Raw genomic sequence first — 15,774 nt, forward strand, 5'->3', positions numbered from 1 at the left:
TGCCTCGATCCATATCGTCGAGCTTGAATATGACGTTCAACGTAGCGCGCAAAGACATTACCAATATATTAGGGATCGCGTGTCCATGTCTGAGAAGAAAACCCACAACGGCATTGATGACAATGAGTCACTAGAGCTGGCCAACTTGGCTAACCGAGGAGCAAGAATAAGAAGAACAGAATCAAATGCATGTCTACATCCTCCAATCTTCAGACTCGTTAATCCCTCTTACAAAACAGAATTAAACGAAATCTAGCTGCACATCATACCATTATACTGATCGTAGATTTGCCGTGTGTCCCTCCCATCGTACGCTCAAAGACTTGCCGCGGATGGACGAGCAAAATACGGATATTATGGTGACAGGGTTAACTAAAGCCAGGCCGTTCTACATCTAATAAAAATCTTGTTCGGGGACGAGCACCATTGCACTTGCCGGGCGGGTTTAGGACAGGGAGCAGCATTATTTTGCTTTCTTGTTACGTTCTAGTGAGAGGCTTAATAGATTAGCGTTTTCTTGGTTATAGAGAGATTCTTCTTCTTGCAACCTGAATGCTTTTCGAGACATTCTAGGCATTGAAGAGTGAACTTGGTTGCCTGATACGGGATTCTGATCTTTGCTGCATAATGCCTTGCCGCCAGACATGAAGGCAGAGTCTTCTTTGTCAGTTTTCTTAGGACGACGCTAGGAGTATACCGTAACGGGAACAGCTTGGTAGTAGGTGGATAGACCAAAGAAAAATCGACCATATAGTCCGAGGGTATCATACACCAAATCCAGCCCAGATCTAATTCCCCTACCCAACCCAAAAAAACAAAAGCATAAACACCTAAAACGCCCCCTGCACACCTGGAAAAGATATGTGACGAAAACTTCCATTCCCCCGCTTCTCAAGACCGCAACTTCAAGGCCCCATCAGATACCCCTACCTCCTCGCTCACCTCCTCCTTTGAACCTCCAAGCATATACGTGCCTCTTCTATCAAAATGCCGACTACTACTGTGCCAACATGGCAGGGCCTCTGGATCCTCATCCTCATTCCTACACCCCCTCCTGCAACCGCCGCCCTGTCTCCACGCCGTTCCCGCCCACTTCATACACCGTGCATACTCAGCACACCTTCCCACCCTCCTCTTCTTGCTGCTCGCGAATTCGGCAAGGATACGACGGTCCATCATGCGACGAAGAGTGATAGTGGATTTAGCGCAGAAGTCATCGATGGGGAGAGCGAGATGAGAGAGGGCGGTTGCAGTCGTTTCGAGAGATTCGAGATGGTAGAGTATCTCTTCTTCGGAGTCAGTTGAGGAGACTAAGAGCCAGGATCTGGAGTCATTGGTGCTGGTGCTGGTGCTCGATGGCGGTTTCTCGTCGGTTTTCGTCATGCTTTGGAGCCGTTTCTGAAACTGATCTTTCCCCTCCTCTTCCTCAGCTACCGACAGAGGTACAACAGCCCTAACAATCGCCTCATCGAGATCCTCAAAACTCGAAAATCCATTTAACTCCCACTCCAACACCTCCTTATCACAACCCACCATACCCAAAAACACCAAATCCTTCAGCTCCATTAACAATTCAAAAATCATGCGCTGTGGCACTAGGCGTTGGCTGAAGAGTGTTTGTATCGGGGACAAGAATTTCCGGACAATTTCGCCGCCGGTGTAGAGGTTTTTTCCGAGGGCGAAGGGTGCGTTATCAGCCATTTGAAGCTCGATTTTCGACATTTGGCGTGAGATACCAGCGGCGATGTGGCGGATTTGGATGAGTGGGTTGTGGGCGAGTGAGGATTGAAGAGAGGAGGGGAGATCTGTACAAGTCTCATCAGCGCTATATTTCTCTTTCAACCCATCTTGGATTTATCCCAAGCCCCTGGCTTGGCCAATGGAGTGAAGTGAGGAGAAGAGCACCAAGCATACCCGTAAACACCACCTCCCCCGCCAACACCACCAATGCCTCCGCCAACTCCCTCTCCTTCTCGCTCAACTCCCGTTTCTGCGACTGCATACTCCGCCACGGAACCACGAATCCAATACTCCTGCCTCCACTCCCTCCTCCCATCCCACCCATCCTATCCATCCTATCTCTCCTACTCCTCCTCCCATCCCTCTCTTCCCCTGAATCTGCGTTCCTCACCCCCTTTCCAAGGCCCCTCGCATGCCGGATGTCGTCGGGGTGGTATTGGAAAGTCAGGAGCAAGTCGTTCTGATCGCGGGTCGTTGCGCGTAGGTTGCGGAAGACGTTTAGCACTGTGTTTGCGCTGAATAGGTGTTGGTAGGGAGACATGATCGTGATAAATCTTGAATCTAATCATGAATCAATAGATACAGGCACTACATAGCTTGAAGTAGATTTGAAAGAAATAATGAGCAGGAGGAGCACTGTGTACACTTAGAGGGATGTCTGACGTGTGGTGGGTCCGCGCGATGACAAGGAGCTAACTCAACCGGGGTTTGTTATCATTTTGCCGAAAGAGGGCAAGGGCAAGAAACGTGGAATGTGCATGTGGCTGCCTACAACACGAGTCTGTGGGGAAATGGCATTTCACCGATTTCCTTGCAAAAAAATTTTTTTTTAATCGGTTTCATCGCCCGGCGCATTGAAGGTCAAGTCTTCCAAAAAAGACTGTGGTATAATGACCCGTTTGGAATCCACGGCTCATTTGACACTCGATGGGGCATTCAAGAAATTTGGTAGGGATGTTGATGGGAACGTTGACAGTAAAATATTCCAAGCAGCGCGGTCGCTAGATCTATTCATCCGCTCGCTTAAACAACGACACGTATAATACATTGGAGATATAAGAATGCGCCATCGCAATAGATCCAATCCATAGTCTCATCCAACCGGTACTCTACGAAGCCGAGGCAAAGAGATCTCCAAGTCTTGATATATGCTTTTGCGCCAGAAACACCAAAGTATGCATTACTTTCTTCACCCGCGGCGTTACTTATAACATGTTCATGAGGCCGCTCGCTGCATACGCCATTGGCTTCACGTTCGGATGCGGTACTGCGTCAAACTTTGTGTAGTTCAGCTTATAGTCTGGTCCGATCTTGATGAACGCGCCCTTGTTGCCGGTGCTGTCGCAGTAGTGCGGGGCGGAGAAGACAGTGATACAGCGTCCATCGTGTTCGACCTCGTAGCCCTCCATTCGGACTTCGTGTGATCGGATGATGGCATCAATTTTGTTCGCTTCGCAGAACCTCTTGGTGACATCGGGTCCGAATTGAAGACCAACGCCGCGCTTGCTAGGCCCACGTCCTGGTTGCGTCTGTGGGTCTGTCCAGAGCATTTCCATCATAAGACCAGATTGCCCTGGCTGTCTCTGCTTGAAGCGGTCGAGTTTCCTAATGTCGTCTAAAGTGACCTTGTCGTCCGAGAATAGCCCGCCGTGAAGAACAAAGTACTTCTTTCCGATGAGAGTAGCTAGGGGCAGCGCGGAGAAGGACTCGGAGAAAAGCTTGAAGACTCGCTCAGTGTATTTAGCTCGACATTCGCCCTCGAAGCCATACATCCTGTTCATGTCGTCCGTCTCATGGTTACCACGGTTCAGGAAGAAGGTATTGGGGTAAAGCCACTTGTAGGCGTAAAGCGTGAGAGCGACTTCAGTGGACCAAGACCCTCGGTCGACGAAGTCACCATTAAACAAGTAGGCGTTCTTTTTAGTGGGTGTGCCAGCGAGACGGAAGATCTCCATGAGGTCGAAGAATTGGCCTGTGGTGGTGGTCAGTATTGCTCTGAAAATGCCAAAGAAGGTAGTCAGTAAGAAGGAAGCTTACCGTGCGTATCTCCGCACACGGTGATCTCATGCCCCGCTTCAACATCGCACTCCACCATAGTTGGCTCCTTCCTGACAAGGTCCATAACGGCCAAGATGATCTGGAAGACATACTTCCTCGCAATCTTCTTCCCATTCTTGAACCGTTCTATCATGTCCTCAATAAACTCTACCGTCATTTCCTTGTCGAGCTTAACGCCGTCGTACCCTGCATCCACGACCATGGATTCCAAATCAAGACCCTCTGCCGCCGACGGGGCATCCTCAACCTCGATTGCCTTCAAGAAGGCATCCCGCTTAACGATCTTGTCACACTCAGCCATACGCAGCTTCGCCGTGGCATCATTGGGGGCCTTCTTGACGACAAGCTTCCAGTCGCGGAGGGCTTCACGGTGGTGTAGAATCGCCGTGTTTGCAGAGGCTCGACGGTAGAATGCCTGCAGTGTGACGTTAGCCTTGTACGGAAGCAGCTCCGAATGTGTGCTCTGATACCTTAACATTGTTGGGGTCGAGCTCGATGGCCTTGTCTGCATCCAGAATCGACAACCCATAAGATTCTAGCTTGATGTTGGCCTGAACGAATGGGTGAGTGAGAGGTCGCGTGCTGGGGTGGGAAGGCTACGAACTTGGGCGCGGTTAGTGTAAAACGAGGGTTCCCGGTCCCACTTCTCTATGGCCTCTGTGTAGAACTTGACGGCTGTGGGCCAGTCATGCTTCTTGAAGGCTTCATTACCCTTGTTCTTGAGCTCAGTCGCCTCTTCCAGCGGGCTCCCCATGGCTAGTGAATGCGTGGTATGTGCGAAGGAGGGGAGGTGGGGTAAGGGGAATGGTCACTGTCCACTGTTCAGGGAGGCGCGAGGGCCTGCAAAATCTTCCAACGGTCTTTCCGACGTTTAACGGAGAGGCAAGCAGTGAGAAGGAGCAGCAGGTACCTGGGTGCGCAGGTTCCCGCAGTCAAAAAGTCGCTTTTCCTCCGCCCTCCGCCCCACGAGCGCTCGCGAACAGACCCCCCACACCGCCTGCGCATCCCGCCAACCACCGGATCCAATTTCTCGCCGAGACACGCCGAAACCGCAGCGCCCGGCAGAATAGCCTCCAGGATGCCCTGTAAAGGGACCGCGCAGGTCACGACGACGTCGACGACGACGACGACGACGACGAAGAAGAAGAAGAAGAAGAAGAAGAAACAGCCGTCGAGCTACATCATCGTCGACTCTGAATCAGACGCGGCCGAGAGTGGCTCCCACAGTGGCAGTGGCAGTGGGACAGACGACAGCGCTGCGAAACCCATCGACGCTGCTTCCGAGGCGGTCTTGCAGGGCGAGGTTCCGGGGACGCCACAGCGGCGCGCAGAAAAGTCCCAGCCACAGGTCGAGCGCTGGGTCGCCGAACAAAGCGCCTCTCACAACTCGAACCAAGGCCTCGCTCAGGAGCTCTTCCGCGATTTCGTCACCCTTCCTCACTCTCCCAAGGCCCCAGACATCCAGCGTTCCTGCTCCCCTCCAGCTCAGCTCGCAGCAGCAGCAGCAGCAGCAGCAGCAGCAGAGTCTCCCCAAGCCCCACCGGTTCTTCAAGCTTCTTCATCAGAACGCAGGGTCGGCCTCCCCAATCTGCCTTTCAACAAGACAACCGAACCCCGATTCACTTGTCTTCAGAACGCACGAACGAACAGCGTCCCAGCACCCAACGTCCCCGCCCGGCCTTCGCGATCCACCCGTAGACCTCGCACCATCCCTCGCACCATCCCTATCGACCCACAGCTCCCGCCTGAAGACTCCGACATGTCCTACATCCCAAGCAGCCAGCAGCGCCACATGCGCGCCTGCATGGTCTGCTCCATCGTGCGCACGTACTCGCAGTTCATGCAATCTGGCTGTCCGAATTGCGAAAGCTTCCTCGAACTCACCGGAAACGGCGACGCCATCTCCGACTGCACCAGCCAGGTTTTCGACGGCCTGCTGTCGGTCAGTAACACAGAGAGGAGCTGGGTCGCAAGATATCAGCGGTTGGAGGGATACGTTCCGGGCGTGTATGCGATCCAGGTGGAGGGAATCGTGAGTACAGCTTGCGGGCGAAGGGGACAGTGAGAGAAGCGAGAACTGACTGTGAAATAGCTGCCCGAGGATGCCGTCGTGGCCGCTGAGAATGCTGGCATACACTACATACCCCGCGACGGTAGCGTTAGCGAGGCCCTTCCCACCGAGGGTTGAGCCAAGTCACAATCAATATATAAAATAAGATGACGAGGGAGCATTGTCCCAAGCTCCCCTTCTCTAGTCTACCCACACTGCATATTCAGCGACGGCGTCATAGGGAAAGATCACGGATAATTTTTCAACAGGAGCTCCAGAGCTCTATGTTTGCATGAGTCAAGGTGGTTCGGCTAATTAGTGGTATATATGTGTTCCCGGATACTAGAGATCGGAAGGGGAAGGAGCATCTTGCAGTCTGCATTGTGAGACTACCAACATCCACCTATGCCTAGACGGGCATCCAGTAGAGAAAATCAAGAACACACCTTTTATCATTCAACGCCAAAGAAGCAATTTCCAAACATGCCCCAGCGACCTGTTGCTGCTACCTGTGTAATGTTTAAGCGGATGGGATGGTTGCAGGTGACATCCCAAGATAGGCAGAGAAATAGACTAAGGGTGATTGAATACTTGAATCAGCGACAGTCATCTAAGCCAACGTATTTTGGATTCGGGTATACATCCAGTATTTTCAATGCCGACCCCAATCAATCCCTCGCGCCAGAAAACGCCTATCCATGCGCTGCTAACCAACTAAAAAACATTGTGCGAATTCCACATCTACCCACCCACTCAGAAGGCATTCAACCGTCCAGCACAATCACAGTCAAACCCATTCCTTCCGTGCCATCTACATCCAAAGCAACCCCCCAACTGCCCCTGCAACTGCCCCAACCATCCAAACCTTCACACCCCCCATCCCTACCCCCGCCGCGCCCCTAAACACGTTCAAATTCACCACCGCGCCCGGGAAGTTACAGGTCAAATTCAGACTCCCGCTCCTCCGCCGCCCATACGTCGAATACCGATTCGCACCATCCGGACATGCAAACCCCAGCTGCGCGGGACAACTCCTGACAATATCAAAGCACAGATCCTCACAGGGCAGCAACTCCTTGTACGGCCCCGGCTGAATTACCTCGTCGATCATGGGGTTTCGACTCGTGTTGAATGCGAGACGCTGGCGGAATGTGTCGTTGAAGTTTTTCGTCATGTTATTCGCGTACGCCAACGTGCCTGCTTGTAACGATCCGTCCTGGGGAAAGGGATTGCCGATGTTGCGGTCTATGAGCCAGGGGTTTGTGGCGTTCCAGTCTTCGCAGCGGGGCATGAGGACTGAGCAGAGCCATTGTTTGTAGTCGTCGGAGCAGTCTTGGCAGGTGCGTGCGAGGGAATATTGTGCGGTGCCCGTGGTGTCGCAGGCGACCTGCTGGAGCGAGTTTGTGAAGTTCTGGAAGTAGGCTGAGGCTTGGCTGTCGTAGAGCGAGGCGAGGCCTGTCATGTTGTTGGTGAATTTAGGATTTGAGGGGACGGCATAGGCGACATCGGTGCAGAATTTTAGGTTGAAGATTACTTGGCAAGATGTACCTGTGTGCATCCTGTTAGTAAGGTTGGAGGTGAGGAACGGTGGGGGTGGGGGGTAGGGGAAGGGGATGATGAGGTGGGAGGCAAGCAACTTACGCGCTTTAGTGGTCCACTCGAACTGTTTCCAAACTCGACCTCCCGCTTGTGGGACAGCGTTTCCAGGCACATTAAGCGCTTCCGTCGTTCCATTTCCATCCATGGCCAAGAAACCCACATACGTCGCGCCACTAGTGAGTCCCTGAACATGGAGCTGGGCTTTCGGTCGACCACCTCCACCATATCTTTTTGTCATGTCGCTTGAGACGGTTATATTTGCCGCCTTGTTAAACTGCTCTTGCAGCCCACAGAACGACCTCTCTAGCCCAGCGCCCGTCTTGCCCCAGTCGTTTTTAGCAAAGGCGTACATGGTGAACGGTGTTTTCATATCCATCCATTGCTTGTTGACTTCCTCCGAAGAGTTCTCCTTGGTAAGATTGTAGGTGATGAAAAGAGCCGAGTTAGCATCTGTGTCGATCAACCATAGAAAAGGGGAGGTGTCGTTGTAGCTGTGGTAGTATCCGTCAATGCTAGCGGCGACTTCGTAGTGCCAGTTTCCGGTCCAGCCTGTGGTCAATGAGGGCGCACTCACACCAATATAGACGTCCGAATCTGCCTGGATACTGAAATTGACATGTCCGCCCACGAAGGGGATAGGTGGAGTAGCCAGGTCATTCTCCGCCTTCGGACCTGGTTTCTGATTATTCGTCGACGTCGAAACATAGAGGATGAGTTGCGGCGGTTCGTTGGTGACAATACTAATGTTGGTCGAGGGCTGCCGGCATGTGTTCACGGAGATATACACCTTGTTCCCGCTCTGCCTCTTCTCCATCTCTATCAGTTCTGCCTCCTCTTCACCCTCGGGGCTATCGAAATCCCCCGAAATACCCCTCTTCGATGCATTCTCCACACCCCGCCCATCCAGCGGCGAAGGGAAGCCCGATCCAGGGGCCGACTTCTTAGCCTGAACCTGACTCTTCTCCAGCACGAAATTATGCGTCGTTCCTGGATTCGCATCCATGCCTTTCTTCACATTGTTCGTGAGCGCATCGACCCCATCCGCTGCCCTGCCTATCAGATTCCGGTCAAAGTATGCAAAGTCTGGTTCATATCCACCCCCTTCCTCTTCCAATTCTACTATCTGCCCATTTGGTATAAAAGGAGATATTGACTGCTCGACATGTGTCTGAACTTCCGGGGTGAGGGGTAGCGGATTGAGTTCGGCAGCGTAGACGAAGTGGTGTGGCTGGAACGAGATCCATATCAACACGAGGAAACAGGTTGCAATTACAGAGGCCAGAAGCCTCGATTGCAGAGGCGTGAGCTTCGGGAGCTGCATTTGGGGAAGGAAAGTTGCGATGTGGTCTTGCGACGCTGGCGCTGACGCGCAGCGCTGGATCTTTAGGTTCGCCCCAGTGGATAGAGAGATAGCATCAACAGTGTCTTGAGAGCCAGAACGATCTGTCAAAGGGTCCTCAAGGCAGGAAGTAAACGAGTGTAGTGTCGTGGGGGGTGTCTGATTACTGTTCTGAGAGAAAGCGCAAGCTGAGGACTCTCCCGCATGCGGCTCGTGAACTCCGAGGTGCCAAGATGCGAGACGACCGTTTCAGCCCTATCTAGGGGACGTGACACCTCGACCCACTACTGCGATGCAGTGCCATTGTATTGAGCCACACGCCGAAGTATTTGTTAAATTTTGACTGTTTCCACAGAATATACTCGTTATGCTCAGATGCCGTAAAGATACCTCAGGCTCTTAACCACGAATATGGTGCCCCATGGCAGCATCAGCGCTAGGGCATAAATTTTATACAGTAGGTGTCAATTCTCTACCAAATCATTTATGGCCTCGAACTGCTAGTCACACAGCGAGCACAAAATGCCCCTAGAGGCAGCTCACCACCCTCCAGAATCTTGAAATACACATGTATGAATATGCAGGACAATGCCACCACGTCTACTCTCTAAAGCAACCAAATATGCAAGCCATGAACAATAAAAAGAAGGCAAGGGGAAAAGGACAAAGTGTGATTCTACAACTTCGCCTTGATCTTGCCGTTTTCTTCCTCCTCCAACGCTTCAGCGTACAGTTCATCGAGGTGGTCCCTGAACCACCGAGCAGCTTGCGGACGCTTGAGCTTGAGTCTATAGCACCGTTAGCACTCTAGTAGCACAGCAAGGCCCGGGTTACTAACGTGGGAGTCAGAAGCTGGTTCTCGACCGTAAAAGGATCGATGAACAGCCTGCATGCCCTAACCTTCTCATAGCTGTTGAACTTGTTCTTCCGCCCCACCTTATCTAATTCTTTGATCACCGCCTTCTCGATCTTCTTGTTCTGAGCAATTTTCTCCAGCTTCTCTAAATCAACCGGATCCACTTTCTCACCAAGGACCTTGCTAGCAAAAGGCGCAAAAGCATCCGGTGCAACGCCAAAGATACCGACAAGGAAGCTCTGGTGGGAATCGCCGTGGACGTATGCAGTTGCTAGGTACCCACAGCTTGCGAGGTAGACGTTTTCGATGCGTTCAGGAGAGATATATTCACCCTGCGCGAGTTTGAGGACGTTCTTCCTCCGATCGATGATCTTGAAGCGGCCGAGCTCGTCAATCTGACAGATATCTCCAGTGTGGAACCACCCCTCACTATCCATCGCTTTTTTCGTTTCCTCGTCGTTACGAAAGTACTCCCTAAACAACGTCGATGAACGAATTAGCAATTCCCCCCGGGGATGTGGCTTATCGGTGGAGAGGTACTCCATATCTGGGACGTCCAAAAGGCAGCATTCGGACGTTGGCACAACCGCGCCGCAATTTCCCGCCGTCAAGTCGCCGTCGAGCTGAACCAGAGTGACCGCATAGGTCTCGGTTAATCCGTACCCCTGGATGAAGTTGTTTCCGAACACGATTCTCAGGAACTGTTGTAGACCAGGGTCAATCGGCGCCGACCCACTAACCATCACCTTACACCGCTCTAACCCAAATGCTCTAACAACCTTCTTCGACCAGATTCGATCGTACAGAGCGTGCTTGTTCGTAGGGTTCTCCTTGTCCTTAAGCGCAGCAGTCTTTGTAGCCACGACATGTCGCGACAATTTGCCCTTAAATCCAGATTGCTTAACAGTAGCCTCTTTTATCGCGGACCCGAATTTGTTGTACAGCCGCGGAACGCCAGCGAAGGAGGTCGGGCGCAGGATTTTCAAATCCTCGACGAGCTCCGCAATGTTCCCATGGAAATAGCCAATTGCGGCGCCAGTTGCGAGAGCAAGATGTTCACCTAGTCGCTGGTAGATATGCGCCAGTGGAAGGAACGAACACATGACCTGGTCTGGTGAACATCCAATGACAATCATACTTACACATATTCCCGCTATTGCGTTCCTATGCGTGAGTACGACACCCTTGGGGTCACCTGTAGTACCAGAAGTGTAGTTAATCGTGATGACATCGTCGGGTTTGGGGAGGCTATATGGAATTGGTTCCTTCTCTCCCAAGGCCTCTACATCCTCGATGTAGTAAATACTTACTCCAATCTCACTAGCCAGAGAGTTCAAGAGTTCACCTTTGGACTGACCTGGGAGCTCACCGGAAGAAATTGGATCTAGCACGACGATCATTTTGAGCGTAGGTAGGCGAGGCTTTAGCTTTAGCAGTGTGGTGACGTGGTTTAGAGATGTGACGACGCAAGTCAGGGATGCGTGGTTGACGATATATTCTGTGGTATCCGGACCCAAGGTGTCGTATATCGAAACTGTGAACAGACTTTGAGACATGCATGCCAGATCTACGCATATTAGCATGTGAATCCGGCAAAATGACGTCTCAAGCCATCAAAATATGGTGCCTACCTGTAATCTGCCACTCAGGTCTATTCTGGCACCATAAACCCACTCCATAGTGCCGTCCCTCAACCCCTGACTTGCGGTGTAAATGTACCAAGCCTGCACCTAGATTCTTTCTCCGGGTTTGAACTGTCTGGTAGTCTTGCCATTGGTATGCACCAAACGTTTTCGATACCGGGTCGTAAGGACGGCTGCCTAAGCATTTATTCCGTGGATATCTTGTAGCTGTAATTGGTGATGTTAGGAACTGGTGCTGTGGGGGAGAAAGGAATGATTTTCAAGCGTACCTGATGCCTCAAAAGCTTCGTGTGCAGTTGTGATCTAGACGCACACTTCAATCAGCACTTCAAATCTGCAACTCAACGTACCCAAGGTAAAATTCGAGAAATAAAGGGAACTCACGCTCTCGTCAAGCCTCTCCATCATAGGACCATCCCTGTACCTCCAGTGCCGATACACAGCACTGCGACCTTCCGACTGCGATCCAAGAATCGGTACACTGTAAGGCTGGCCCTTCGGCGGTGGCTTTGCTATTTCGGCTGCGCGCTGGAGCGTGGGATCTGGTTGGCCGAACATGTTCCTCAACGCTTAGATGTTGGTCCTTCTCTTTTGTAATTTCAAAACTCAAAAGTCAAGAGATCCCTTCAGAATGGTGATGGAATGGAAGAAGCTAGAATGAGATACTAAGAACTTGGGAGCGAAAAGTCTGATGTAATTTGGGGCAAAACGTGATACAATGAATGGAAGTGCGAATTAGATCCTACAAGCTGCTGGATGCCTCAAATTTCTGCTCCGTTGCCCAAAGTCAGCAACTCCAGTCCCCAAGATACGAAACTCCCAGCCCCAGGGCGCTGATGGTAGGATGTCGGCGAAGCCGAAGCTCGCATAACTTACCAGGGGTGAGACGCCACAAACTTGAATAGCAGATTCGCAACGTGGTGGATCGTGGGGTGTGAACACTCCTAAGCTTGACTCTTCAAAAGGGAAAAGGATTTCCTTCTTGAAAAGATAAAAAGGGGAAAGAGGTTTTAAAGAGAGAGGCGAAGCGCGAGGTAAGACAAAGAGTCGCGTCTTCGTCCGAGAAGCAGTCTCGAAGGCGAGCTGGAGCCTCGGTACGTCAGACCAACGCAGATGAAATTCGGGCCAAGCACACCAGATGAAGCTCAGGATTCGGAGTTACCAGTTCTCGGCCACCAGGTCTTCCGCAAATAGCCTCGAATCTGTGGCTTGGTACGGAGGACCGTTGACACCAACACCCGTGTTCGTCAGCTTTGTAGCTTCATGGTGCCGCGCAAAGTAAGGTTAATGTTAACCTTAATGCAGGAGTGCGACTGTGCAGCCATATGGAATATCTACTGTTTGTGCTTGCAAATAGATGCTTTCACAAGCCAAAATTCCTTCCTTCAATATGCTTGCTTTCTCTTTCACATGCCCCGGTGATCTTGCACCAGACCACGCGGACCAGATCTTTGCATGCCTAACGCGCACGCCACACGGAAGCGAAACTGTTTCGGGTAACGAGGCGTTTCTTAGGTGCAGATCACGGGACCATGGTTTCTTGTTCGCGCTAACAGTCAGATGCCTCGGTCCATGATGTCTGCTTGCTGGTTGGTGACATTTTTTGGTTGTGGGGAAGACTCGGATGGGTTCTGGGGAAGCTGGAGACATGTGAGCGCTTATCTCTCGTACGAACCACAGGCCGAGATAATGGCAAGTTCACCGAATGACTGTGAGAAGATATCGTGTCCTAAAACGCAACTGCTTGCGACGTCCCTAGCAGTTTTTTTCCTTGTCTTTCATCGAAAACTTGATCTAATATAGGTATCTACTATATAGGCCCTGAACACGAGCGGGCATCTCGTCGCTTCGGCAAAACCGGCCTCAGAAGGACTCCCAAAGACACTCAAAGTCGTGGTTTCGAAATCGGTGCATCTGAACACATTCAGCACGATTACACGGAGCCAGACAACGATCCGGCAGTCTCTCCGGTCTTCTCGGCATTGGAAGCCTCACCCTTCTCCTCTGGCTTAGTTGCAGATGCCTTGAAGGACTGCTCGAAATCTGCGATGATGTCGTCGATGTGCTCAGTGCCGACTGAGATACGGATGAGGTCCTATAAAAATATTCGTTAGTGTAGGGACGCAGAGTCAGACTTCATATGCAGCATGTTCGCTTACCTCCGTAACACCGGAGCTGACCTTCTCCTCGTCACTCAGTTGTTCGTGGGTAGTAGTCCAAGGGTGAATTGCTAGAGTCTTCGAGTCGCCGACGCTGAAAGCGAAGTTAGTCTTCACATTCGTTACAACGAGATGAACGGAGCACTCACTTCGCCAGATTGGAAATGAGCTTGAAGTTGTCTACGACCTGGCTTCCAGCGGCACCGCCTCCCTTGACACCAAAAGAAAGGACACCTCCAAAGCCCCTCGGGAGATATTTCTTGGCCAGCTCGTGGGAGGGGTGGTTTTCAAGACCAGGGTATGACACCCAGCTAACGTTCTCGTTACTCTCCAGCCACTTCGCCAGCTTGAGCGCGTTAAAAGCGTGCCTCTCCCCCCTCAAACTCAATGTCTCTATTCCGAGCAACAGCTGTTGCGCAGCGAACGGGTTCAACGCTGCACCAAGGTCTCGCAGGATTTCGACACGGACGCGGATAATGAAAGAAATAGGGCCGAAGGTATCCCAGAACTTGAGGCCGTGGTAGCCTTCGGACGGGTCATTGAACTGCGGGAAGCGCTTCGCATGTTTGCCCCAGTCAAACTTGCCACTGTCGACGATGACGCCGCCAATGGTGGTCCCATGGCCGCCAATCCATTTAGTAGCTGAGTGGACAACAATGTCAGCCCCGTGCTCGATGGGACGACAGAAGTAGCCGCCTGCGCCAAAGGTGTTGTCAACCTGTCAAGCGTGTCAGCACACTCCCTTAACCACTACATTATGTATGTCTTACAAGAACCGGCACTCCAGCCTCGTGTGCAATCGCGGCGATTTTCTCGAAATCGGGGACGTTGTATTTTGGGTTGCCGATGCTCTCCAGATACACTGCCTTTGTCTTATCGTCAATGGCGGCCTTGAAGTCCTCTGGGTTGTCTCCGTTTATAAACTTAGTGTGGATGCCGAATCTTGGAAGCATGACCTTGAGCTGGTTGTACGTGCCACCATATCTTGGATCTCGTAAGCCAACGTAAGTCAGTTGGGGAGGGGGGAATTATCATCGTACAGGTTCGAAGTAGAGACGATATTGTCACCTGCATGAGCCAGCGCAGCAATTGCCATGAACTGTGCAGCCTGGCCAGATGACGCGGCGACAGCAGCAACGCCCCCCTCTAGGGCTGCAATTCGCTTCTCGAAGACGTCGACGGTTGGCTGAAAGATGACATCATCCATCAGCTAATGTTTCAATGACTCGACATCCAGTTGATTTGCCGTTCTTCCAATTCAGGAAGTACTTGGAGCTGCAAAGCGGGCACCAGGGGATTGTCTATACTCACGTTCATGATACGGCTGTAGATGTTGCCAAACTCCTTGAGGCCGAATAGCCTGGCGCCATGGGCGGAGTCATTGAAGACGTACGACTGTAAACATGAGCTGTCAAACCAGGCAGACTACTTCGAATGATACATACAGTGGTCGCGTATATGGGCACAGCACGCGCGTTTGTCGCTGTGTCTGGAGAATGGCCTGTCAAGCTCTCGTTAGCCCCTTGATACTCAATTCCTCGTTGTGTGGGGGATAAGCTTACCAGCGTGCAATTGCAGCGTCTCGAAGTTCTTAGAAATTTCCTCGGCCATGGTGAGCTTGTACGGTCGAGCGAAAGTGGAGAATCCGGGGATGTGGTTCTGATTTGGAGGGGGAGAATCCGGGCCGAAGGGAGAACTGGTAACTGTGACAAAGGGTCGCCGAACAAGTTCAAGTAACAATTGTGCAAAACTCCGTTCACGTCACGTCATACAGAAACAAAGAGACTAGACCCCGCAATGTATTGGTGTGATATTCGTTGTATCCAGGCGCGTGGGCGATGGTCTATAGCTTCGCTGAGGGAGTCTCCCTTTATAGCTCCACCCCAAGCGTCACCTCGCCGAAGACGCGGTGTAAAATGTCGGCCGCTGACTCTTCCTCCCGCTGCTCAGCCTACTGAGTTGTCTCAATATAGTGAAGCCATGATCAGCCCATCCGAGATCGGTCGCGTTTGGTTGTTGAAAATCCTAGCACGAGCACGCAATTTCTACCCCTCCAATGCCCCGCGCCAAGAGAAAGCCACCGAGCACCATCGAGCTCTGGTACTTCGGAGGCCAGTTTACACTCGGGAAGGCCACTTTCAATTGCTAAGAGAAGAAGGATATCGTAAAGTCGAAAGACTGATGCCCAGATCGAGGATGTCCTACCGCGAGAGCATCAGCTTAGGCCTTCAGCTTACAGCCGCTGGCGTGGAACCCCAAGTCCCGCGAGACACTCCTTTCTGCCCCTCGAGACAGGTTGCTGGAAAGGCTGCAGCCCCAGGCGGGAGAGC

The 15,774-nt window shown here is 51.9% G+C and overlaps 6 protein-coding genes across 6 annotated transcripts; 1 reads left to right on the forward strand and 5 right to left on the reverse strand.

The window, feature by feature from the left end:
• Window positions 1-800: 800 nt before the first annotated feature.
• BDR25DRAFT_25712 (uncharacterized protein) lies at window positions 801-2,397 on the reverse strand. The gene is made up of 2 exons (XM_033686461.1): window positions 1,915-2,397; window positions 801-1,805 (listed from the first exon to the last, which is right to left on the reverse strand). Exons 1-2 carry the CDS (start codon window positions 2,279-2,281, stop codon window positions 892-894), a joined length of 1,281 nt encoding a protein of 426 aa, XP_033548156.1. The 5' UTR covers window positions 2,282-2,397; the 3' UTR covers window positions 801-891.
• A 548-nt stretch (window positions 2,398-2,945) lies between these two features.
• BDR25DRAFT_313917 (serine/threonine-protein phosphatase-like protein 5) lies at window positions 2,946-4,276 on the reverse strand (the record flags this gene model as incomplete). Its single annotated transcript, XM_033691413.1, has 2 exons — window positions 2,946-3,712; window positions 3,778-4,276. 2 exons carry the CDS (start codon window positions 4,274-4,276, stop codon window positions 2,946-2,948), a joined length of 1,266 nt encoding a protein of 421 aa, XP_033548157.1.
• Window positions 4,277-5,557: 1,281 nt separating this feature from the next.
• Window positions 5,558-5,986, forward strand: BDR25DRAFT_223671 (transcription initiation Spt4; the record flags this gene model as incomplete). The annotated part of the gene is made up of 2 exons (XM_033685121.1): window positions 5,558-5,830; window positions 5,891-5,986. 2 exons carry the CDS (start codon window positions 5,558-5,560, stop codon window positions 5,984-5,986), a joined length of 369 nt encoding a protein of 122 aa, XP_033548158.1.
• Window positions 5,987-6,304: 318 nt separating this feature from the next.
• BDR25DRAFT_333966 (uncharacterized protein) lies at window positions 6,305-8,768 on the reverse strand (the record flags this gene model as incomplete). Its single annotated transcript, XM_033692891.1, has 4 exons — window positions 6,305-6,357; window positions 6,722-7,396; window positions 7,490-8,204; window positions 8,235-8,768. 4 exons carry the CDS (start codon window positions 8,766-8,768, stop codon window positions 6,305-6,307), a joined length of 1,977 nt encoding a protein of 658 aa, XP_033548159.1.
• A 483-nt stretch (window positions 8,769-9,251) lies between these two features.
• BDR25DRAFT_393453 (long-chain-fatty-acid-CoA ligase 1) lies at window positions 9,252-12,290 on the reverse strand. The gene is made up of 6 exons (XM_033698255.1): window positions 12,162-12,290; window positions 11,670-12,054; window positions 11,555-11,588; window positions 11,274-11,492; window positions 9,625-11,209; window positions 9,252-9,574 (listed from the first exon to the last, which is right to left on the reverse strand). Exons 2-6 carry the CDS (start codon window positions 11,841-11,843, stop codon window positions 9,463-9,465), a joined length of 2,124 nt encoding a protein of 707 aa, XP_033548160.1. The 5' UTR covers window positions 11,844-12,054; window positions 12,162-12,290; the 3' UTR covers window positions 9,252-9,462.
• A 242-nt stretch (window positions 12,291-12,532) lies between these two features.
• Window positions 12,533-15,527, reverse strand: BDR25DRAFT_333968 (O-acetylhomoserine ami; the record flags this gene model as incomplete). Its single annotated transcript, XM_033692892.1, has 9 exons — window positions 15,007-15,527; window positions 14,890-14,945; window positions 14,756-14,839; window positions 14,485-14,630; window positions 14,215-14,428; window positions 13,594-14,162; window positions 13,445-13,538; window positions 13,223-13,380; window positions 12,533-12,536 (listed from the first exon to the last, which is right to left on the reverse strand). The coding sequence occupies exons 1-9, from the start codon at window positions 15,053-15,055 to the stop codon at window positions 12,533-12,535; spliced, it is 1,374 nt and encodes a 457-aa protein (XP_033548161.1). The 5' UTR covers window positions 15,056-15,527.
• Window positions 15,528-15,774: the final 247 nt, after the last annotated feature.

The sequence above is a fragment of the Lindgomyces ingoldianus genome (assembly GCF_010093535.1).
Source record: "Lindgomyces ingoldianus strain ATCC 200398 unplaced genomic scaffold BDR25scaffold_14, whole genome shotgun sequence".
Lineage (NCBI taxonomy): Eukaryota > Fungi > Ascomycota > Dothideomycetes > Pleosporales > Lindgomycetaceae > Lindgomyces > Lindgomyces ingoldianus.

Excerpts from the sequence above, each read along its gene's own strand:
- BDR25DRAFT_393453 (XM_033698255.1), bottom strand. The coding sequence starts at position 11,843 with ATGTTCGGCCAACCAGATCCCACGCTCCAGCGCGCAGCCGAAATAGCA. Across the intron at positions 11,589-11,669 it reads TGGAGAGGCTTGACGAGAGC|ATCACAACTGCACACGAAGC; the intron begins GTGAGTTCCCTT and ends GTGTGCGTCTAG. Across the intron at positions 11,493-11,554 it reads CGAAGCTTTTGAGGCATCAG|CTACAAGATATCCACGGAAT; the intron begins GTACGCTTGAAA and ends CACCAATTACAG.
- BDR25DRAFT_25712 (XM_033686461.1), bottom strand. The coding sequence starts at position 2,281 with ATGTCTCCCTACCAACACCTATTCAGCGCAAACACAGTGCTAAACGTC. Across the intron at positions 1,806-1,914 it reads GGGGGAGGTGGTGTTTACGG|ATCTCCCCTCCTCTCTTCAA; the intron begins GTATGCTTGGTG and ends AGACTTGTACAG.